We start from the raw sequence: 24,487 nt of genomic DNA on the forward strand, positions 1-24,487 counted from the left end.
TCTGGATAAAGTGACTGTCGTGGCTGCAATGACTCCCTCTGCTTTCTGCTAACAGTTTAGTTCCTCACCCACCTTTGGTGACCGCCTCCAATCCCGCTCTCCCAGTGTGAGGAGGACCCCCTTCTTACTGTGCTTCTTGGGGACCATAGCAGAATGTCCGTCCATAGAAAGGAAGATCGACTTTTTCTCATCAATCCAGTGCACTCAATTCAATAAAGGATGATGAAGGAGGAGGGGGGGAGGAGGAGGAGGAGAAGGAGAAGAGGGAGAAGAGGGAGAAAACTTTCCAGATATGCCAAAGGCTGACATGTTTTAACCACCTCGCCCAGCACTTCAGATGCCCTGATGATCAAACTGAGGAACAAAAGGGTCATCTGCCCTGGCGGGTGGGAGCCCAAATCAAAAACACTCTATCAATCACCCGAAGACCAATTCAGGAAATAAAGAAGCGGAGACTTGGAGTAAATATTTCATTGGTCATGATGATCAAAAAGATGATGGTTAACACACACACACTCAGACCTCATCCCACCTGTTGCAGGGCTGAAGCAACACCTGTGGGTCCCCACCCCCTTGCTAGGCATCTCTGGCCACAGGCTGCAGCCACTACCCCCACCCACCCCACCCCTGTCCCACCCCCAGGACTCAGCCCTTCACTCGGTCTTCTACTGCTCTGTTTTCAACTTCCCTCAACACGGTGCCTGGACGCTCATGGTAAACAAAAGCCGAGGACTTGACCTGAGTTTGCGGTAGGCAGGGTTGCAATGTCCGTGAGTCCTCCATCTCCCTTTCCCCACCTCTCTCCTCTCCCCTCTCCCACCCCATCATTGTTCCCCAGAAACAAATAGGATGGCTTCACTGGTCAATTCTTTACATGTACAAACACCAAAAGCAGAGGAAACACCCCTGGCCACCCCCCTCCCCCCAAACCCCAGTGCTGGGAGAGCAGCCGGCGGCGGGCGAGGCTGCCTCGGGAACTGTGGAGCTGCTGGAGTTGTCCAGCTGTTCTGGAAACTTCTCTGGCCTCTGGGCTTTACCTGGAGGCCTCTTCCTTCAGCTCCTTGTTTTTCCGCACCTCTTCTGCGTGCTTGTCCTGAGAGGGAAGAGAGGGAAAAGGGCACGTCACCCCGGGAGGAAAAAGGGAGGTGGAACAAGAGAACCCAAAGAATGGCCGCCACTGGAAGTGAAGAGCAGGGTCTCAAGGCGTCCTGAGAAGGGGCAGAAGGTAGCAGGTGAGACTGGCAGGAGGCAGGTCATCAAGCCTGCTGGTCTGTCTCCAGGGAGCTCAGTGACAGGGGCCAACCTGCTGTGGGAGATGCGCCTCACAGCAAGCGCAGGGCCCACCAGCCTCTCCCTCCCTCACCTGCCCATCCTGGGGGTTGCACTGAATTGTGCTGCTCGATGTAATAGAAGGAGTCACTCAGGGTGGCCGCTGGAGGAACAGGCAGAATAGACAGGCCTCATTGCAAGCGTCCCCTACACACACATGCAACTTGACTGCTGCTTTTATTTCTTGCCCATCTCCTTCTGAGAGCTAGCTTGCACCAAGCTAAGCCCCTTGGTGAAAGATGGGGGCTCTGAAAGTGTAAATGGACTGAAGAACTTTTGGAAATGTCCAACTCCAAACGGTGAGCTTTCTTACAAGTGTATTAAGAGAACCCTCTTTTGTTTCACATCGTAATCAAGCCAAAAGATGGGATCTGACTTCAAAGCCCTATCAGCTGTGACCTTGAGCAACTCAACTTCACTGATCGGCCTCAGTTCTCTGGTCCTGAAAGAGAAGGGCATGCATGGGAGACTCTTACCTTTAGAATTCTGCGATTTTAATGTTCACCTGTCGGGCTTATCATGGTCTGCCTTACATTACGACTTATTCATTGTGTATATGTATATCCAGGTACTCTATGTGGTGACTTCCTTGTGGGCAGGGAGCAGGCCTTGTTCTTCTTGGTAACCCCCAGTTCCTTCTATAGCTCCTTGCGTATAGTAGGTGCTTAATAAATATTGTCTGTGCCAGACTCTGGCATCCACCCAAATAGCATCACATCACACGAAAACTCAGCCTGGGCAGGACCCCTGAGGCAGTCCAGGTTCTCAGAATATACCTTAAACTACAAATCTGTCCCTGGAGAGACCCTAGAATTTTCCATGCTTCTGGGAAGGAATGGGGAATGTTACATCAAAGGCAGTGGTTCTTAGCCTTGCTATGTATCAGTAGGACCTAGGAAGGTATTAAACTGAAGGTCCTCAGGCACCATCCCTAGAGAGCCAGCGTGAGTAGGTCTGGGGTGAGTAGGCCCTCCTCTTATAGGGCTTTGAAGTCAGATATCTGTAGCGTGAAACTTGACACCAGGTGAGTCTGCTGCAGGTGGCCAGTGACCCACACAAATACGGACACAGAGGTATTGTTGAAGATGCACCTGGCCTGAGGCAGGGCAGAAACGACACACCTATATTGTTTTACCTTTTGCCTTCAGGTGGGGAATGATAAATAGAGGTCAAAATGCCCAGGGAGAGATGCCCATTCAAGTTTCTGCTCTGACATCTTGCTTCTTTGAGTCTTACCTGACCTCCAAAGCTATTACCCCAGACTGTGAGCCTTCCCAATCTCTCCATTTTGGAATCTACCTCCATGCCCAGGTGAGCTCACTGGACACAACCCAGGGTTTCTGGACTCCCTTTCCATGGCCTCCAATGGCCACCTCTCTGACAAAAGGCTGGCAGGACGATTATGGGCTGATCTTCCTTAAACAAGCATGGAAAGAACCACCAGTTTGTAGCCAAAGAACTGAGTTCTAGTCCCAGTAACACTGCTCAGTGGCGGTGTGACCCTGGGCAAGTCATTTGACCTTCTCTGACATGGTTTCCTCAATGATAAAATAAGGATAACACCTCTCCCGCTTACCTCATGGACTGGTTGTGAGGCTAGGTGTATGGTGAAATTGAAGTGTTTTACAATCTTTCAAATGCCATGTCATGGCTCTAGTCTTCATTGTTTCCTCTGGGTTCTTCCTGAGAGCCCATGCCCCATCCTATCCCAACCCAAGATTTTTTTCCTATAAGAGTTTGCTCCTAACCATCCCTCTGGATAACTGGGAAAGCCTTGAATCATACCCAGATCACTTCCCTTCCGTCTAACACGTGGTGGAGGCCTTGCTGCCCCCAGAAGGATGGAGTCTATGAGAGGAGGGGCTGCCCCATGCTGGTTAGCTGCAGGGTCTATGCAACATTCAGGTCCCCGTGAAGAAACCAGATCTTTCTAGCAGCTCTTTTGAAGTGCCTGAGAGTCTAGGTGGATGGGCAGGGAGGAGCGGGGACCACGCTGCTCACCATGGGACGAGGCCACCGATCGGGTCCCCGGAGTCACCGCGCAGCAGGCGGCTCCTGGAAATGAAACACAGAGCTGGAGCCCTCCCCGGAGCTGCAGGAGAAACTGGGGCAGCCTTGAGACTCGGGAAATGAGGCCATCATGTTCTCAGCAGAACGGGCTGTTACTCTGCTGACACGTGGGACCAACCCCAGTCTCTCATGTTTCTCATATTCAGGTGACACCGTTTAGTTTATTGACAAAAGGCAGCATCTTGGAAAGACCTGTGACTCCCTCAGTCCATGTCAAGAGATTTGGAGAAAATTATGTTTTCTGCTCAATGGGCAGCTCAGCGCATCATGCCCTTGGCTTAGAGCCAAGAGCTCAAGTCAGCATCTTCCAGTGAATTGAACCAGTCCATTCAAGGACGAAGCCAGGAGTGTACAACTGCTTGTTTATCCCTCCTCCTTTGCATCAGGCAGGCTTTCTCTAGATGATAAGAGGTCTAATCGCCCTAAGATAATAAGAAATTTCAATTGTGTAGCTGTGCAGCACGTCCCCCAGGGAATGCCAGCGCTCAGTTTGTGTTTCTTGTCTGTGATTCCCCAAAGCATCCCTTGGAACTCGTGAAGTACCCAGCCTGACAGAAATACCCCCATTCCTGCCTGACGCTGCTTGCTCCCTGAAATGACATATAAATCCGTTATACTTGCCACAGAAGGAAGAGAGTATCCCAGGAGTCTCCTCGCTGATCCAAGACCACTTACCTTCTCTTGCAGCCGTTCCAACATGGCAGCAAGGTGAGCCTCCCGGTTCTCCTTATTAGATTCCATCTTCTGGGCTAGTTTTTCCTTGGCCATCTTGATGAAGTTGTTGTTTTCCTCAATGGCTTTTTGGATCACCTCCCGCTCATGTTCTCGTTTCTCTGCCAGATGCTTCAGGAGCTCAGCTTCCTGGTACTGGGGAAGTACAAAGGCAGAAAGAGACCCTTGAAGGTGAGCAGAGCAGGGATATTTTTACCATCACGACCTAAAAGCTCCACACCCAGAACACACCCCTCCCTCAGCTGCGTCTCTGGTCCATTAGCAGGAAGCATAGACACTTCCTGGGTTCTCCCACCACACATTCAGTTGTCTTTTTCTCATTGCCATCATTCATTCATTCACTCATTCACAAATACTAAGTGACCATATACCATGTGCCAGGCACTATTCTAACAACTTGGGGAAGAAAAAAGTATAGTACAGATAAGATATTCATAAGTAATTCTAACCCAGACTAGCATGTGACGTATGTCTTAAGAGGTAGAGAGGAAGTGCTGTAGGGACTCAAGGGAGGAGATTATTTTCTGCTTGAAAGATGAAGAAAGCTTATACAAAGATGGCGTCAGAGTTGGGCCCTACAGAATTAATGGGAAACATGGCAGGCACACCAACTAAGGAGCCCTTTCTTTTTAAAGATTTTATTGGGGAAGGGGAACAGGACTTTATTGGGGAACAGTGTGTACTTCCAGGCCTTTTTTTTCCAAGTCAAGTTGTTGTCCTTTCAATCTTAGTTGTGGAGGGTGCTGTTCAGCTTCAAGTTGTTGTCCTTTCAGTCTTAGTTGTGGAGGGCGCAGCTCAGCTCCAGGTCCAGTTGCCCTTGCTAGTTGCAGGGGGCACAGCCCGCCATCTCTTGTGGGAGTCGAACTGGCAACCTTGTGGTTGAGAGGACTCACTCCAACCAACTGAGCCATCTGGGAGCTCAGCGGCAGCTCAGCTCAAGGTGCCGTGTTCAATCTTAGTTGTAGGGGGCGCTGCCCACCATCCCTTGGGGGACTCGAGGAGTTGAACTGGCAACCTTGTGGTTGAGAGCTCACTGACCCATGTGACCCATGTGGGAATCGAACCGGCAGCCTTCGGAGTTAGGAGCATGGAGCTCTAACCGCCTGAGCCACTGGGCCAGCCCCAGGATCCCTTTCTTAATTGTCTAGACTTTCCTTAAATCTTCAGTGCTTGTCTATGGCTCACTCTTGTCACTGTACATATAAGGCCACCTCTTGGAGGTATGTAATGCAGTGCCTTATCCTCCTAACCAAACTGTAAGCTCCTAGAGATGAGGGACTTCTACTTCTTTGTTTTGCTCAGTGGTGCCTCATGCTCTGCCTTGCACATGGGAGGTGCTGTTTTAAGTATGTGTGGGTTGGTGGTAACCTTACCCAGCTCAGGGCCACCACCTATCTTCTCCAGCTCCCTCCCCCTCCTGCTGAAATGGAAAGAAGAAAGCACAGCACTTACCTTTCTTCGCTCCTCAGCTGCTTCTAGTTTCTTCTGTATCTCTTCCAGTGATGGATCTCGCCGTCTGGGTAGGGAGGCATTGAACTCGGGCACCCCATCAAAGGAAGGCGGCTTCAGGATGACTTCGAAGGACTGGCCTGAGGTGCACTTGTTCAGCTCAATGACTTCCATGTCAGAGATTACACACCAGTTCAGGTCCACTGTGTCTGCTGCAGAGAGCAGAAAAGGGGCTGCTCACCCCCTGAAGACTACATGGGCACCCATAAAGCATGCACACATACGTAGGAGATCTGGGGTCCCCAAGGCAAACCAATGACCAGGGTTCTAGGTCTGTCCTGAACATGACACCTGGGGTCAGTGGGCTCTGATGGGGCTGGTGGTTGGTAGCCACAGTGGCGTCTCAGGTTGCCAGTTTAGAGTCCCAGGATATGTGTTTTCTAATAATGGCTGTAGCAGCTGCTTTTGCTTTTGCTTCTGCCACAAGGTTCCTCTCATAGTTGAGCTCTTACTCAAATTGTCATCTATGGTGGCTGAGAGTGGTACATTTACCCACCACCCACCACCCGTCCACTCTCCAACCCACTACCAGTCTGATGGCTCAGCCTGTTGACACCTCTCCCCCTCTCCCTCCTACCCTGCTCTCTTCTTTCTCTCCAGTCAGCACTGTCTTTCCGCTGGCTTTGATCTTTTCTCCTACACTGTCTCCCACACCAGCCTAAACAACAGAGAAAAACAGTCTCAGGTAACCCGAGCACCTCCAGTTCTCATTTCCAGACCAAACCCATCCCTTTCTTTGAACCCCCAGGAAATTCAGAGGCGGCCTGTGCTCCGAGCACCCCTAATCAGGACGTGGTCATCCGGGGCTCCCTGCTCGCATCCTGGGACACGGTGTCCTGGGAACCTGTCAGCACGGCTATCACAGAGCGTCCCTGGGTGGCTGCAGGTGCAAGTCGTCTGCCCACCTCTGGACTCTCCCAGAGCGTTTTCTACCATTCACGCAGGAGACTTGGCGACCGTGGAATCTAGCAGTTTACACCTGTCTTGCCTCCTCTTCTAGTCTAGGTGTTCCGGGGGAGCATAAGCTCTGCTTCACTTCTCCATCTTCCTCAGCACCCATTGTTCAGTGAATGAACAAAAGCTAAAATCAAGAGCTCTCTGCAGCAGCTCTATTCAGACCTTCCCCTGCTGCCTGCTCCCCCAGGCCTAGCCCCACGCCTGCCATCACCGGCTGCCTAGACCCTCAGAATTAGCTGCAGTGGTTTTACTGGCTCGGGGAGAGAAAAGGTGCTGTGAGGAGGAGGCGGTCAGGAAATTGAGGTAGGGGGTGCTGTACTCATGAATGCGAGCCACGGGACCTCTCCAGCCATTACTCTCCCAACGACAGCCCTCACTTACCTTCATATTTATAGGATGACTTATTCAGGGGGTCGGCCAGGAAGCAGGAGCAGAACAAGGACACCAACGGGAGTTCCTTCATCTTCTCTTTGTAGGCTGCGGAAACACCCAGGAGGTGAAAATGCTCTCTCCTCCTAGTCTCAGAGCCAGCAGCCCTGTGAGGCTGGATGCCCAAGCAGCTGGGGGTCCCCAGGTTCCACAGAGGCACCCAGACCTACCCTTTGGCTGGGGACCCCCTCTTTGCCCCAAGTGAGCCTCTTTAGGAGTCCTGTGTGTGATTTGGACCCGCTTCTGTCACCTATGAGAACCTGAGCCTTCCAGAGCACCCAGATGACACCATCTTTCCCTCAGTGCATCGTCTTCCTTCACAGTGTGAAATGCAAAATGTCCAGAGAAAGACCCCCAGCACCAGCGCTTTCACCCCAGCCTAGCACCCTGGACTCAGCTCTCTCCCCACACTTGCCTAGGATGTTCAGCCGGCAGGAAATCCACACTCCATTTTACTCAAAGTACTTGGCAGTGCTTCCCTGAAGGGTAAGGAAGCTCACCCCCATCCTTTTGGTCTCACCCTTCCCTGGGTGGTGAGCTCAGCCTGTGAGCCTTCCCTGACCTTCCCAGTGCAGTGGTCACAGCCAGAGGGGCTGGTGTCCACGAGGACACCATGGAACGGTACTGCCACCATTGTCTAGTCTTCCTGTGCCTGGGGAGGATTTGCAAACCAGAAGGTCACGAATCAGAGCTGACGTGTCGACGGCCAGCCCACTGCCACCCTGGCACTGTGCTCCTGGCAGGACCCACCTCCCCCACAGCCTTGGGGCAGCACACCATTTTTAAAGCCCAGGCACACTCAGGCTCTCTCAGCTTAACGCTCAGCGCGCTGCCCTGGCACTCTCCTCCTCATTTTCTTTTCCAAATTAAAAACATAATTAACTGCAAGAATAATACATGTGTATTGTAAAAACTTTTAAAACACACGAGCAAAAGGAAGGAGAGCTTGGCTGGGGTCCCACCCACTGTCTAGAGATAACCAATTTTAACTCTTGGCTGTCATTCCCATCCGTCTTTTTTTCTGTGAGTGTGTAAGTACTTATATGCATGTACAGAAATACCCTGTGCTTTGGTGCCCCCGTCACGTACATGGTTTTATACCTACCAGCCAGGGTCATGTTTTCTGGAATGTGAGAGCTGAATCCAACTGAAAGTCACAGATGAGGTCTGTCACCAGCTCAGGACACTGTCATAAGTCTGAAAAAAAGAGAGTATTTTACCGCTGATGGGTTATTCCCATAAGGAAAGTCTTACACAAGCGGGGCAAGAACCCCAAGAGATGCCTCATCCCCACACCTACTCTCTCTTTCCCAGACACCAGCCACCTCTCCCACATCACCCCAGTCAAGTTCAGCTTCCATGGGCTAATGATAGTTTCTTAATTGGCTCCCAATCTCAAGCCCCCTGAGTGTGCAGACATGGGTTTCCCCAAACTGTATGAATCAAAGGGTGCTCATCTGTCTCCCTGCATAGCTCACTGGTCTGGCCCAAAGCAAGGATGAGGGTGAGAGATTAATCTTAAATCCAAATTACATGGGAGACATTCACAAAATAACTGTGTTGTGAATCTCTGCCTACACCCACACGGAGCTTCCTTCCACAGCAGCCCATTCCGATATGGGTGAGAGGGGACTGGACACAGGATGTCCAAATACCCCTTCATATGCCCTCTCACTCCCTTCCCTCCAAGAACCACTGCCCTAAGCATTCCTTGATTCCCAGGTAAGATGGCCTCTGACAATGAGAAGAATGAACGGTCTTAAGGAATGATGTCATCATAACGTGGTCAGTGCAGATGTGGTGATTGGTGTGCGGGTGACCGTGGGAGTACAGAGAAGGGACTCTGTACTCTGCAGGAGGACGGGGGAGCCAGGGAAGGCTCCCTGGTATTAGCAGCACCTAAACTGAGTCTTACATTAGGCAGGAGACAGTAGGGAGGGCATTCTGCTAAAAATAGTACATACAAGGGGCAGGGCTGAGAAGGCTTGGTGTCTATGAGGATCTCAAGCTGGTTGATGCTGGACCAGAAAGTGTGAAGGAGAAGCAGGTGGAAACAAGAGGCAAGGAGTGAGCAGATCAGAGAGTGTCTGGCGGATGGTAGGTAATGGGCCTGTACTGACGGCTACTATTCATTCGATGGAGTGAGAAATAGCAGTGAATGGCTGTCACAACCACTTGATCCTTGACCACTGTGATGGTTAACTTCTGTGTCAACTTGACTGGGCTGAGGGATGCCCACATAGCTGGTAAAACATTGTTTTTCATGTGTCTGTAAGAATGTCTCTGAAAGAAATTAACATTTGAGTCGATAGACTGAGCAAAGATGGCCCTCCCCAGTGAGGGTGGGCCTCATGCATTCTGTTGAGGACCTGAGTATAACAAAAAGGCAGAGAAAGGGCAAATTTGCTCTCTGCTTGAGCTGGGACCTCCATATTCTTCTGCCCTCGGACATGGGTAAGCTCCTGGTTCCGGGGCCTTCTGACTGAATGGAATGATACCACCAGCTTTCCTGGGCTTCCAGCTTGCAGATGGCTCCTCATGGGCCTTCTCAGCCTGCATCATTGCAGGAGCCAATCCCTCAAAATACATTTCTCTCAATGTATCTATCTATGTCTATAGCTATATTTATGTCTATATCTGTCTATATCTATCTATCCTATTTGTTCTGTCCCTCTGGAGAACCCTGACTAACAGTTACCTCAGTGGTCGCTGTGCCAGTGGAGAGGGGCGTGAGCCTACAGCTTCCCTGCCTGCATCCTCATGACACAAAGAGACCCTGAGGCTGATGTAGAAGCCCTTTCCCTCCTACATGAAATGTTTTCCCTCAGGGACCAGCGTTCCTACTGGCTGGGGACAGCAGGAGAGGGGATGGGAGCAGTGGGCTGAGCCTCAGCTTTAGGGCTCGTCCTGAATGGAGTCAGACAAACACTTCATCTCTCTTACTAGCTGTCACAAGTCAATTCACAGGCCTGACGTTGCATTCCGGAGCCCCCTTAATTCTGCCCCGAGTCGTATAAATTAAATGAGAGCTGCCTATGTACAGCCTCCAGCAGAAAGGGGGTGCTTAATAAAAATGTTCCTTTCGGTGCCTTTCCTTTGCCTGTTTCATCAGGGTGGCTACCAGTTACCACATGCCTGCTTCAGCGTCATTACCCCTGGTTCTCACCAGCCCTGCAAGTAAGGACTATTGTCCCCATTTGCAGATGAGGAAACGGAGGCTCCGAGGATTTTTGCGCTTGCAGCTAGAAAGTGAAAGCGCAGAGACTTGAAGCCGGGTCAGCGGGCCTTAGAGGGCTCTGTCCCGCAGCGTCTCCTCAGTCTTCTCCTTGTGCTTTGGAGCCAGAGGCGCCTTCCACATCCCTCCCAGTGCAGCACAATGGGCCTCTCTCCTCAGAGTCAAGTTGATCCTGATAGTACCAGTGAATCCCTGAACAGGGAGGTGGGCCTGCGTGCCTGGGTGCGACGTCCCTGGTCAGGAGGCCACATTCTACACAGTCTCCACTCACTACCAGGCTGATAGCTGAGGCAGCTGCCAGAGGGAGCCCTTGCCAGGAGAGGGAGTGGCCTCAGACTTTAATGTAGGTACTGGAGTAGAAGTGGGGTCCAAATAGGTGAAGGGAGATAGAGGACACCTTGAAAAAGAAGGGAGACTGAGCTGAGCTTCTTCTAAAGGAGTGGCATTAGGGACCATGCCCCTCAGCCTGAGCTGGGCATAATAATTAAGACCCTACACTCACAGGGCACTTGACAGTCCCTGTCATCTGCATTTGCACGAGGCTGGGCTAGGCCGACAAGACAGGCATCATCAGCTTTGTTTTCAGATGAACCTGGGGCTCAGAGAAGGTAAGATTTTTGGCTAAGGTCACACAGCTAGTTGGTGGTAGAGCTGGCTCTAGGAGCCAGGTCTTCTGACTTGTAAGCTCTTCCCTGTGGCCAGTGGAGGGACTAGATGTTAACTGCTGGTTCCTCCATGGTCCTGGGGACTCCAGGAAAGGCAATCTGGCCTGAGGATATGACTTAATTAAAACATGTAATGAGTGCTTTCTATAATTCTCTGGAAGATACTGGGCTAGGAGTTTTAGGAGCAGGAGGAACCAGGTAGAGAACACAAGTCCAAGGGGCACAGAAGGAAGACCAGGGCAGGGCACAGGAGACATCCTAGAGATGGACAGAGGTATGTATGGCCAAGGGATTTGTAACTGAGAAAACTCAGTTTCACAGGGTTGGAATCTGCATAATTAAAAATATGTATTTAGAGAGCATCTATTGTGTGACAAATGTATTCACTTTAATTTTCATAATAACTTTGTGACATAGGAATTACTATCCCTGCCATGTAGATGTGGGAGTTGAGGCTCGGACAGGCTAAGTGACATTTCCAAGGCCATTCAGTGTGGCGGGTTGAATGGTGTCCCCCTCCATAAGGTATATCCACGTTCTAACCCCTGCAACTTGTGAATGTAACTTTATTTGGAAAGGGTCTTTGCAGATTTAACTAAGTCAAGGATATCGAGACAAAATCGTTTTATCTTACCTGGCATGTAAATCTAATGACAGTCGTCCTTATAAGAGACATACAGAGGAAAGACACACAGAGAGAAGGAGGCCATGCAAAGATGGAGGCAGAGATTGGAGTGAGACTACCATAGGGCAAGAAAGCCTGGAGCTACCAGAAGCCACCAGAGTTTTGGAAGGGAGTATGGCCCTGCTGATACCTGGATTTTGGACTTTCAGACACCAAAACAGTGAGAAAATGAATTTCTGTTATTTTAAGCCTCTCAAGTGTGTGGTAATTTGTTACAGCAGTCATAAGAAACTAATGCACTCAGGAAATGACAGAGCCAGGGTTCAAACCCATGATTCTTTCACCGGATCTCATCTACCAGTGTTTATATATACAGTCTGATGTTTTCCTCAAGATACTATTAATAGGTGTACCTTTGGGCACATGGGGCCCTTATAAATCCTCAGGCCAATAGTTACATCACTTCTATGGCACTCAAACCCAAAAAATGTTGCTGCCCATCGAACATTGTGAGAAAGGATGTAAGGGAGCAGGGGGGAGGGCAAGACTCTTCTGGAAGGCCCAGCCACACAAAAATGGCCCTAGGCCATTGGCTGGTGGCAGCCACAGCAGGGAGCCTGACTTTATTGCTCGTTGACCTGTGGCATCAGTGTTGGGTAGGGCCGGTCACACTGCCTCTCCAGCACTCAGCCTGGCTGTGAGAACTCCATGTTGTCTTCTGGGTTAGACCTGGACTGAAGTCACACCACTCAGAGGCTCTAGTTACGCTAACCCATGTCCTGGAAGCCCTTCAGAACAGCTCTTAGGTCTCTGTTCTCCCATGTTGGACACCAACCACCCAAGTCATTTTCCTGGGCATGTCCCATCAACCCTAAGGCCCACACACTAGTCCTAGTCCTAGAGGCCTGGGCCCTACATGTTTCTCATGGTGCTGTGAAACCTGTTAATGGCTTGGTGGCTTCAGTCATGTTGTCATGCCTGCAACACACACAACGCAGCGGGACCACCAGGCCTATCCTGGGACTTCCAGAGAGGGGGCAGTAAGGGTGTTATTGCCCAAGAGAACAGAATGCCAGGAATTCCCAGAGGAAGGATGAAGGTTAAGAGACAATGGAGGCCAAAGTAGGCTTGAGGCCACGGGGACAGGCCCATCAGAGGGAGATTCCAGGGAGGGCATCAGACATCATAGCATCATAGGATAAAACCCCATGCAGAAGCAAAGCTCTGGCTCTCCCACAGGCTCCTTGCATGTGCTCCGTTACGGCAGAGGCCAATCCCAGGCCTTGGGTTGCCCCTACGGAAGATCAGCAAACTGATCGCATTCAGCAGGAGCAAAGATCCAAAGGGCCCCCGACTGAAGGTCGATCATAGTCACTCAGGATATAACCACAGAACCAGGGCTGGAGCTCAGGACCGTGGTCTCCTGACTCCTGCCCAGTGCTCCCTCCCAAGGACTTCTGATGGATGTAGACGACAGGCGGGGCCTCCCTGAGCAGCCCAGCGCTGTCAGTCACTGATCCAGCATGGCATGTGCTGTCAGTCACTGATCCAGCATGGCAGGTGGTAAGAGAACTCAAGCTTCAGATGGCAAAGGTGAGAGTATGATAGGTTCTTACGCACGTTAGATTCTGCAACGCCTCTCGTCTTACGATGCCTCTAAACTCGACTGTACGCTGTGCATGTGACTGGGTTTTATTGTGGGACAGAGAGGAGTGCGCTGGGCTGCATGCAGGGTGCTTTGAGACTGATTGCTGGAATAAGAACGGGAAGATCAGAGACCTCTAGACCAGGGAAAGAGTTTGCACTTTATCTTCTGTTCAGTAGGAAGCCACTGACATCTTTTGAACACGGGGAGAGGAAATGGTGATGGTAAGATAATAGCAATAATAATAGCCACCACTCATTGAGCCCTTGCTTTGTACCACAGACATTATCTCCATTTATTCTATGAAGTTCTTTTATAATGAAGAGATGGGAGCTTAATTACACCATATCCAACAGGTAGTAAGGGGCCAAGCTGGGATTTCCATCCTACAGCTTGGCTTTGTCTTTAGGTTATGCTACTAGTGCAAAAGACTCATCCGGCAGCATGAGCTGGGGCAAAGATGAGGAGGAGGAGGCTGGAAGCCAAGGCCAGGTCGAAAGTGATGAGGACCTGCTTAGAACGAGTCCCACCATGGACTGTTGGCAGCCCACCCATGACTGCTTTCCTGTTTGCAAACCGATTCCATACCTTTCTTTCCCCCAGCTCCAGCCTCCGAGAGTCTGTATATGGCAAAGCGAGTAATCACACATTTTTCCTGATGGATGGATCCATTAGCATAATTAGTAAAATTAATTCGTTAGCGATAGCCCCACCAAGAAGAGATAAGACATAGAATGAGTAACTTTTGATTGGGGGTGGGGATGGCTGATAGCAAAGGTCTAGAGCAGTGGTGTCCAAACTTTTTTCAACGTTTTTCATCAAGGGCCATATGAGGTAAAATACACAAACAGCCGGGCCACTCACTCGAGGTGAAGTACGTGTTGCCTCACTTGGTTTATTTAAGTAAACTAAATATAATTTGGGAATTTGCTGCGGGCCAATTAAAAATGGATTGTGGGCTGCAGTTGGCCTGCGGGCCGCAGTTTGGACACCCCTGGTCTAGACTAAAGGCTATTGACTGAAGAGGGATCTCATGGGTCCCTCAGTTTCCTCGAGAACATCAGAATGTCAGAGATGGAGAGAACTAGCAATCACGAGCCAATGGTTCTCAACTACGGGCAGCCTCCCTCCCAGAAAAGCCGTGGGACTTTTTGATGGGCACTGGACTGGAGATCCTATAGGCATTTGCTGGGCAGGGGCCAGATAGGCTAAGCATCGTGCATTGCACACAACCAACAACAACTGTCCCTTCCAAAATTCCAATAGCCTCCTCCCCGGTGACCAAAGCTCCTGAGGTCACACTGAGTTGGTGGCAGAGATGAGAGCAGAATCCAAGCCTCTGGATTTCAGCGTCTGTGCTCTGCCTTCATGCTGATCCCTTCTCTCCCCCCCACACGACAGTGTGAGGGAACAGCCCTCCAGGGGACCCCCTCAGAGCAGCAATGAGAAGAGGAGGCTACAGAAGGGACACCACAGCAGACGGATGGATTTCTGTGACCAGAGAGAATGAGTCAGACTGCCAGGCTTTCTGTAACGCCGTCAATGAGCTGCTGACAGAGAAATGCAACCAGTTCTCAAATGCTAAATGGCCATTGATTGGGTGCATACCTGACCTCCTGTGGCACCTCTGACAGTTGGCCCGAGGGAGCAAGCATTTTGTCACTGCAAGAAATGCCCAGATAATGCCACCAGGATGTGTGCATCCCATGTGGACTATTTCTGAGGGCTAAGAAGCTAATGCAAATCTAAGTCGTTTGAATAGCGTGATCCCTGCCAAATGTGATCAGAGACACTCTAGGAAGTCTGCACAGAACCGGGGCATGAAAGCAATGAGTCTGACCCACGTCCTCTGACCGCAAGCAGCACAGGAAGGTGACTCTTTAGGTCCATGCCAATTAACAGTCTTTTTAAAAGTCCTGTTGAAGTTATATTTTTACGTGAAATAAGCTGCACCATCTACTTAAATGTCATGGAATCATAACTCTGTGCAATAACCCTGGGTATTTCATGGCAACCGGAAGGCTCTGATTAGCACCCATATGTCTTTATTTGGATTTTTTTTTTTAAGAGGTACATTATTTTTTCATGAATGTGGTTTTCATTCTTTGCACAATATTTATTGAATATTAAGTTCTGTGCCAAGCCTTTGGCTAGGTTTTCAAAGAACCACAGGGTTTTTTGATGATGAAAAAGTGAAACAGGTCCCCTGGGTGGGAATTTGGAGCCTCTGGAAATTTCACAGGTGCTGTGTGGGCCTTCGGCAAGTCCCTGGCAGTCACAGGGACCATGTTATAAAGGGAGAGGGGTGGGTATTAGATCACAGGCCGAGGGCTAGAGAGAGACACACAGAGGGAAACGGGACAAAGCAGAGCAGCGTGTGATTCACTAGCATTGAGGGACTAGAGCTTGTCTAATCACTCCTCTCTGGTTTGCTTCTAAACCTTCATGAGGAAAAGCTGACGGGAGCCGAGGTCAAGAGCAACTTCCAGCCAATACCTAACAGGCTTCAGTTGTGCTTCTAGGAAATAAGGAGGGGTTCCCTGTTGTCAAACGCAGGGCTGAGTCTGAGAGGCCCCTTGAGGTAACAGCTACATTGAGAGGCAAGCCAGAGAAGGAAAATTAAGCCAGGAAAATTGACAGCCCCAAATAATCCACAGTGATGGCATTTTCTGGGCTATTTTTATTTCGAGTCTCTATATATATATATAAGAATCAAAATATTGGAAGTTCAAGGGCACAGACTTCTATTCAGTGTCACTGGATGGAATTGCAAGGCTTTGTGACCCAGGTAGCGCATGGGGTCCTGGGGTCGAAGCACTGGAATAAGCCTGTGTCACATTACTCTTAGTCACAACAGTGGGAATATTTCATAGTGTTTTACAGTTTAGCAAGCACTTTCATATACATATATGCATATGTGCATTTTATGTGTATATGTAATGTTTTAATTACAAACATATTAACATCATATTTCAGAACATGTATGTGACAGAAAAGAAATGAAATCCCTGTCATCTTGTTACTTTTTGCTATTGGTATTTTGGTATTTCCTTGTAGTTTTTTTCTTATGCCTATTATTTATAATATGGAGGTATATATATATATATATATATATATATATATATATATTCATTTTATTCTCCCAAATTCCTATGAAATAGATACTGTTATACCTATGCGACTGGTCAATTCACGTAAGTGATTTGATTGGTCCAAAGTCATACAAGTAGAAAATGAGGAAATGAGATTTGAACCCAAGTCTTCTTCCATCAAAGCCCATGATGTTTTCAGTAAAGTCTCATGGTACTTCCTCAAATCCAAGGCCAAGCATAAATGGAAGCAAGATAGATGATTGCTTAGGGCGTGTGTTTGCAGAGTACACAAAGGCTCATCTATTCCAAATCTGCCTCTCAACTACGGGTGGTCTTAAAATGGTGCTTAAAATTCTCACCCTCTAGCTCTCCTTTGTGTCAGGCACTGCCTCAGAAAGCCCCTGTTAAAATGCACATGTATGACCTGCCAAGTGTAACAAATGAAATAATTTTCATATCAGCAGAGCACAAGCAATAGAATCTGCAGACATTTTCAGGAGTCAACCTCTCTGCCCACAGATGGGTGGAGCCACAGAGATCTCTAGCATTCTCAGTTCCCACCCTTTTTCAGATGAAGAGAGAGAGGGCTGATTATGTTCTGTGCCTTTATTAAGATTAAGCCTGAGTCACACAGCCAGTGGCCAGGCCTGCATTTAGCTACCTAAAGGGAGACTCTTATCTTTTGACATAATACTCTTGTTTTCTTTGTACTTTCATTCTTCTCCAATGCTTTGTAAGTTTTACATCTTGTTTTTATCTTTAAGTTAGAATCATTTATACCTATATTTCACTATATTAAGAATTAAACAGTAGCTAACAGTTTTCTCTGTGTGAGATGAGAGATTTAGTATAGTTTTACTTCCTTGCCCTACGAATCTTCTGGTTTCGTCACAATGATCTAAATTTTCAGTTCTGGATTGCCGTTATCGATTTCTTTCTTACATTTCATTCAACAAATACAGAGGGTACCAAAAAAATGTATACACATTTTAAGCAAGGAAAAAACTGTGTTAAAATTACGCGGAGGGTAACCACTTTGACCACCTCTTGTAATTGCAGAAGTCAAACGTGACTTGTATTCATCTTTTGTTATCAGTATATATTGAGTATTACAATTTTAATAGTTTTTTCCTTCCTTAAAATGTGTATATATATTTTTGGCTCCCTCTGTATTTATTGAGAGCCTACTATATGCTCTATGGGAGATGCTAGGAAGGAAAATGATGAATTTAATAGACATCTTCCCTAGTCTGAAGTCATTTGACAATTGCATTTAGTTTTGTAAACGTGTTGATTATGATTAGATGACTCTAAATTCTAGTGTTTTCTTTCTTCGTGACTGTTATCAATATGCTTTTTGAACTTGAATTCTCTAATATGATTTAAAAATTTTTTTCAAAAAAGTATGAGCTAGACTACTACTCCTGGAGTCATGTTTTTCTAGGAAGGACTCTTGTCGAGTCCTTAATTCCGGTTTGGTGGCAGGTGCAGAAGACAGACCTGTCCCAGCATCACTAGTCAAGTTGTGTTTGCTCTGTCAGCAGACAGAGCCTTTCCACTTGTTTCCACGTGGAGTAGTCCTCCCCTAGCCACGGGGAATAAGCGCGAAGACCCCCAGTCAATGCCTGAAAGTGTAGATAGCACCGAACACTATATATATATATATATATATATATATATATATATATATATATATATATATATATATAATGTTTTTCCTATTCATACATACCTTTGCCCTTAAAGAAAGCACTTTCTGGCTTCTCTTTGGCATATCGGAACTGCCAGCATCACTACCCTTGCGCTTTGGGGCCATTATTAAGGAAAATAAGGGTGACTTGGATACAAGCTGGGATACCTCGGCAGTCTATGTGGTAAGCGAGCCAGCCACTAAGTAACTAGTGGGAGGGGCAAGGACACAGAGTGGAGACAATGGACAAAGGGATGAGCCACATCCCGCGCAGGACAGAGGCGGACGGCGTGAGAGTTCAGCATGCTACTCAGAACAGTGCATACGTTAAAATGTATGAACCCTTCATTTCTGGAATTTTCCATTTAATATTTTCAGACTACTATTGACTGAGAGTAACTGAAACTGTGGAACGCGAAACCACCGATGAGGGGTGGGGACTACTGTGCTCAGTTTGAATCTTGCTCCCAGCCCGGTCTGGATTTCTGGGCACCAACACCCAAATGATCCACTGGAACTCTGCGTTCGGCCCATCCCCCTTCCCCTCCCCCACGGGGTCTTTCACCCTAGAGTCTATGCTCAGATTGCCTGTGCCCTGTCATAAATTAGGCCAACCACCAGACTCCTGTCCCTTCTGATCGTTCTGTCTTCCTGCCTCCCACCACCTACCTCTGACAGCAGGACCCTAAGGGGTGGACACCCTGCTGGCTGTCAGTTATAATTGATGAAAAAGGCCAGTGAGCTTTGATGGAGAAGAAGAAGGGTGTATGGGGAGGTGGGGTGTAATATAACTACATCTGTGTGTCTGTCTATCTTCCTAGTGGAGACTGAAAATGCAAAAACCTGTAAAAATCCTTTTTAAATGGCAGGAGAGATTTTTTTTTTTCCTTACTCCTCTCCAAAAAATAAAACAGAAAAAGTAACCTTTTCCAGACTATCACATCTCTAAATATAGCAAATTCTAACTTAATAAGCAAACGAAATTGTACATGATGAATGTTTATTTCCCAAGCCATTGAGAGAGAGAGAGAGAGAGAGAGAGAGAGAGAGAGAGAGAGAGAGAGAGAGAGAGAGAGAGAGAGAGAGAGAGAGTTTGGTTCCCTACAGGGCATTATAAAAATTACATTTTGCATATTTTATAATTTTCTCCAAAATTTCTATCTTCCCCCCAAAAAAGTCTCATTTCTACCCACCCATGACTTCAAAATCTCTGGGAATTCTATGTCTCCAAAGGGGAATCTCCAGGTAAATAGGAAATAATATAAAAACATCAAGCGAAATTAGGGAGAGGATCTTAAGGGCTCAGGAAAAATTAAGCCTTTCTTTGCTTATGACCTTGATGTTTTAAATATCCAATTGTTTAAAATCAGGAAGATCTGCATTTTCCCCTTCTTTCTACATGGTTGGGTTAGGGTAGATACTATCTTCTCTCTCCTCTCTCTCCCTCCATTCCTCCCTTCTTCCTTCTTTGCTCTCTATCCCTGGTTCCTGTTCTACTGCCTTACTCTCTGGATCTCTGTTCATCAATCTTTGCTACTCTGTTTTAAATCTCATCAGTTGGCCCACTCTGTCCTATTGGGCAAATGTGGTTAAAACGGCCTGGTCGGATGAGAGAGGGCAGCCAACCTTGCTTGGCTCTTGGATTTCTTTTCTGGAGCCAAATGAAACCTAGACATTCAGCCAAAGCTACAAGACACTCCCACTACTCCACCACCAATTGTGTGTCTGCTCAACAGTCTGCTCAGGGGACCACACTTGTCTCTCTTTGATGGGCCCTTTAGAATAAGTATCTCCCGAAAGAGACATAGTTTTCCATGTAAGACAATACTTGGGTTTGGGGCACTTATGTTGTACCTGATAATAGGGACACCTATGAACAAGACAGTTCTCATTTCAAGAAGTTCATGCTCTACAACACGAAACTTGAGGACATTATGCTCAGTGAAATAAGCCAGTCGCAAAAGGACAAATACTGCAGGATTCCACTCACATGTCAAATTCATAGAGACACAATCAGAATGGTAACCGCCAGGGGCTGGGGGGAGGGGAGTTATTGTTTAATGGGTACGGGGTTTGGAAAAAGGCGAACAGTCCTGGAGATGGACTGTGATGATGGTCACACAACAATGTGAATGTACTTAATGCCACTGAACTGGACACTTAACAATGGTTATAATGGCAAATTGCATATTGTGTGTATTTTATCACAACTGAAAATGAAAAAATATAAAAATACATCCACGGTCCAGGAAGTGTTATCTATAGATTTCCAGTCTTATAGTTAGAAAAAGGAAGGTTTTTCACCCCAATGTTTCTAAAACCTTTTTCTTACTGGAACCCACAATAAAGAGCTACATTTTAATATAATAATCTGGTATGTATATGTCACGATACTGACATGTATATGGTCACTGATACCCACACATACAGGCAGACAGACGTGCATACACATGAATATACATGTAACTGAAACATAAACATAAATATATAACTGAAAATATATAACTAAAAAATGGTACAGGAAACATTGTTTACTCTACTATATGGGATGTGTTCTGACTTTTTTTTCTACACTATTTTATCCCATCTTATTAAAAAAAAAATACCAGTTACAATCCACAAGTTGATTTCATAATCCACTAATGGGTCTCAATCAGCAGTCTGAAAAGCATTCATCTAGACCAGTCTTTAACACAATGCAAAAATCTCTTCTCTAGCTACCCTGCTGTGTGGTCATCCAACTTCTGATTTGAATGCCTTCTGTGATGGGGAACTCACTCCTTACAATGCTCTATGGTGGCTCTATCTAACAATTAAAGATCTTCACCCACTCCAAACCTGTCCCAGAAAGGCTGGGACCCACGGACAGGGGCTCAGGCGCTGGTGATGAAAGTCGGCTTCAAGGAGGGGCGAAGGCATAGTTCCAGAAAGCAAGGTGGGAGCTTGGGGTAAGCTGAGGAGAGGGGCTGGGCTGGCCCTAGAGGATAGGGCAATGTCCCTGGGAGACTGGAGCTTTCCCCTCTGCCTCCTCATCGCTTGCTCCAGCACTATGATTATTTCCTCATCTGACAGATGATCTCATCCCCCTGGCACCCAGACTCCCCGCCTATAGGAGAGGTTTCATTCCCCCTAGAGGGGCCTCAGCAGAGACAGTTTCCCCCACCTTCCTGCTAAACCTCCTACCGTCCCTGCAGGACTCCAGCAGGCCACCACTGGCCATCCTTCCTGCAATTCTTTTGGTTTTGAAACATGGGGCGTGCCTGCCCCGGTGTTCCAACAAGCAGCCTGAATATTTCGGAGCCTTCCAAGGAGTTCAGGAGACCTGCCTGCCCTTTCTCAGGACAATGGGACTCTTCCACACCTGCCTGTGTCTTCCTGGGAGGAATAAAACAAAGACAGCACCACCATGTGGGGACAGAGCTGGCCACTGGACAGCAAATCCCTGGGTCCCACATGAGAAGAGGACAGTGCCTAAACTCCAGGTGAAAGTGGCGGGCTGAGCAAAGAGGGTCCTGGCTCCGCCACAGGCAGCGACCAGGGCGTGGCAGTTGTGGGTCCCCGCAGTTTGCAGCTTTACAGCCAGCCACCCTGCGCAGGTAGGATAAGGCTGACCTCAGGGTGGGGCGGGGTGAGGAAGAGGTGGTGATCTCACTGCATCTTTAGAACCAAGAGAAAAAAGTAAGCCAGTATAGATAGAGAAGAAAGAAAAGGACAATACAATGGGAAAAGGAGAGGAGAAAAGCCGGGGCTGAGAAAGGAAATGTAAAACACAGGGCAGCTTCTCGCTGGAAAAGGGTCTGGGGGTCAGAGCCAGCTGCAGGGAAGCTGGACTCTGAACAAAACCTTTCTCCCTCATCAACAAAACATTTTTAGGCAGAAAAAAGCTCACCGTGGACATCTGACCCAGACGATTCCTGCCTGTCCTCTCTCTCCTGAGCTCTGGAATGGAAGAAACGCCTGTAGCCCACCCTCACCCCTCTGCTAAGCATTCTTTTCTCCTCACCCCGTTTACCCTAGAATTTGACAAAGTTTAATTGATTGAGTGAAACCAAAAGGCAACACAATAGGTGTCAGACCCCTGCTGCTTTTCCTCTGTGCCGCTGCTGTTTTGTTTCGTTTTTTCCTTTAAAAAACCTCAAATAATTTGCATATCATTTCTACTTACCTGCAGTCCGGTTAGAAGCGAGCTGCTTCCTTCCTCACTCCCTCAATTAGTAGTACCCTGGGCTTCTCTCCACATCAGCACCGCAGATCAGCTCTCGCCATGACATCACCTCTGAGCTCTGTGATTGGCCAACAGTGGGTTGCTTGGCAATTGGACAGTCTCCTCTGGCGGACCAGGGATTGCCTGAGTGAGTAACTCTTCGCAGGCCAGGGAGTGGAAGATGATGTCAGACAAATAGCCTGCTTTCCATGCTGCCCGTGAAGCTGGGGAACCAGCGGGTGAGGGTGGGGATGAAGAAAGAAGAGGGAGTGGTACGGAAAGGTGGGGGTGAAGGCACAGCTTGTAAGTTAAGCCACCCAGTGAAAGAGAGCGCCTGGAGAGGGGGGATGATGAATGATTTCCAGCATCTTTAGCTCTTTCAGATCTGGGGGTGGGAGAGGATGGGATCTAGGGGAGAAATCAGAAAGCACAGATGAATCCTAAATATAGCTTCCCGGAGGGCTTGGTGCCTGATTCCAGCTCTGTCAGAAGGGCTGGTGGGTTTGAACAGTGACTCAGAAGGCAAGGAGGGGCTGCCGCACCCCAGGGCTTGGAGCTGGGGAGGGCGCTGCCAGAGCTCCCAGGGGGGCAGGGCTTCCCTCTGGCCACTTCGCTGTGACATTGGCCTCACCTGTGCTGTGGCTATTGGCCCAGCGTTGGTTGGTCCTCACACCCAACCAGACCACCTGGGCCTTCCAGAGGGAGGAAGATCATGAGTGCAGCTGAGGGCCGTCACTCCTACCCCGGAGACTCCTAAACAAGTGGAACCTTGAAGGGAGGTGATGGGTTATCCAAGGCAACTTTTTAGTTCCCTCAGGGAAAGGGTGCAGGGAGCCTCTGCTGTAACCTTTTCAATCTGCCTATCTTCAGCCAGGCAGCTGGAGGTGGCAGGAGGAGGCAGCTGAGGGGGAGACCGCCTGTCGAGCGAGCCCCTCTTCTCCAGAATGCTTCTCCCTATCAAAGCTTTCCTGGGTGTGTCCTCTAGTCTCCACTCCTGTGGCAGGTACAGACGGCTCCACCACCCAGCCTAGTCTCACCCCCTTTTTCTTGAGGGGGGGGATAAATTTTTTATTGTAGTAAAATATACATAACATAAAATTTACCATTTTAACCATTTTTAAGTGTACAGTTCTATGGCATTAGATACATTCACACTGTTGTATAACCATCACACCATCCATCTCCAGAACATTTTCATCTTCCCCAACTGAAACTCGGTCCCCATTAAACGCTCACTCCGCGTTCGCCCTCCCCACATCCCCCTCAATCCCTAATCTACTTTCCGTTTGTCTCAATGAATTTGCCTGTCCAGAACAGGCAAGTTCATTAACTCATGTCTGACCTCATGTAAGTGGAATCATACATTTTTCCTTCTGTTTCTGGCCTACCCCACTTCACATAACATCCTCAAAGTTCATCTACATCATAGCGTGTATCAGAATTTCATGACCTCACCCTTTTAAAGGAGGGTTTGCTCAACTACAATCAATTTCATGGACCCTCACTCTCTGCCATCACACCCCTGCTAACTGGGAACACACATAATGACAAAAACTTACCTTCAATTCAGCCCATGCTTTCAAATGATGCTTTTAAACTGCAAGAGCACCAATGAGCATTTATTTGCATACCACAGTTCATGCATGTATAGGCATGCCATGTGGTCACTCTGCAGGTGGCTGGAGAGGCAGTAGGTTCTGAGGCCCTGGCACTGACCCTGGCCTGTACCCCACAGCTGAGACCCACTGGTTGGCATCTCACTGGCCAGTGCCCTGTGTGGTTCTGCAGGGGTCCCATGTGGACTTGTATCTCCAAGCACCCCACTTTACATCAGGCAGGGAGAGCACCCATTACGCTGCCCCCTCTGACCAACCACACCCAGGGGTGGCCAGAATAACGAATGACCCCAACTGCCTTTGGGGGTTTCAAAGCTCACTCCCACTGGGGCTCTCATGTCACCCCCAGTAGTGCTGCAAGGACAGCAGGATGAAAACCATTCTTCTGTTTGAATAATACGCTTATCATGCCTGCCACATGCCACTACCCCAGGCCCCTCCTCCGAGCTGGCCCATTTCAGAGGGGATCAGGAATGCCTAAGGGAATCAGGATGGTTTCTCAGCGTGGGGAGACAATTGAGGCCACCCTGCACACCAGGCTGGAATCTAAGCAAACCTGAACCAGGTGGCTGCCTTTGCAGTCAGGGGATCCTCTCTCCCCTCCCCCATCCCGCTTTTTTCTTCCTTCCCAGCCCTAAGAAGTCGGAAACTCCACAAATCTGCCAGCTCTGGAAAGTGAGTGGATGGGG

General features: G+C 48.4%; 1 protein-coding gene across 4 annotated transcripts; it reads right to left on the reverse strand.

The window, feature by feature from the left end:
* Positions 1-456: 456 nt before the first annotated feature.
* Positions 457-22,281, reverse strand: STMN4 (stathmin 4). Of its 4 annotated transcripts, XM_074337773.1 has the most exons (8): positions 22,144-22,281; positions 8,132-8,223; positions 6,979-7,074; positions 6,218-6,298; positions 5,584-5,792; positions 4,075-4,266; positions 3,331-3,384; positions 457-1,093 (listed from the first exon to the last, which is right to left on the reverse strand). In XM_074337773.1, exons 2-7 carry the CDS (start codon positions 8,142-8,144, stop codon positions 3,364-3,366), a joined length of 612 nt encoding a protein of 203 aa, XP_074193874.1. In that variant the 5' UTR covers positions 8,145-8,223; positions 22,144-22,281; the 3' UTR covers positions 457-1,093; positions 3,331-3,363. The 4 variants fall into 4 exon arrangements, with proteins under 4 accessions (XP_074193874.1, XP_074193875.1, XP_019571008.1 ...); XM_074337774.1 differs by lacking the exon at positions 6,218-6,298; XM_019715449.2 differs by lacking the exon at positions 3,331-3,384.
* Between the last annotated feature and the right edge of the window lie 2,206 nt (positions 22,282-24,487).

Source organism: Rhinolophus sinicus, linkage group LG07 (genome assembly GCF_036562045.2).
Source record: "Rhinolophus sinicus isolate RSC01 linkage group LG07, ASM3656204v1, whole genome shotgun sequence".
In the NCBI taxonomy this organism is placed as follows: Eukaryota; Metazoa; Chordata; class Mammalia; order Chiroptera; family Rhinolophidae; genus Rhinolophus; species Rhinolophus sinicus.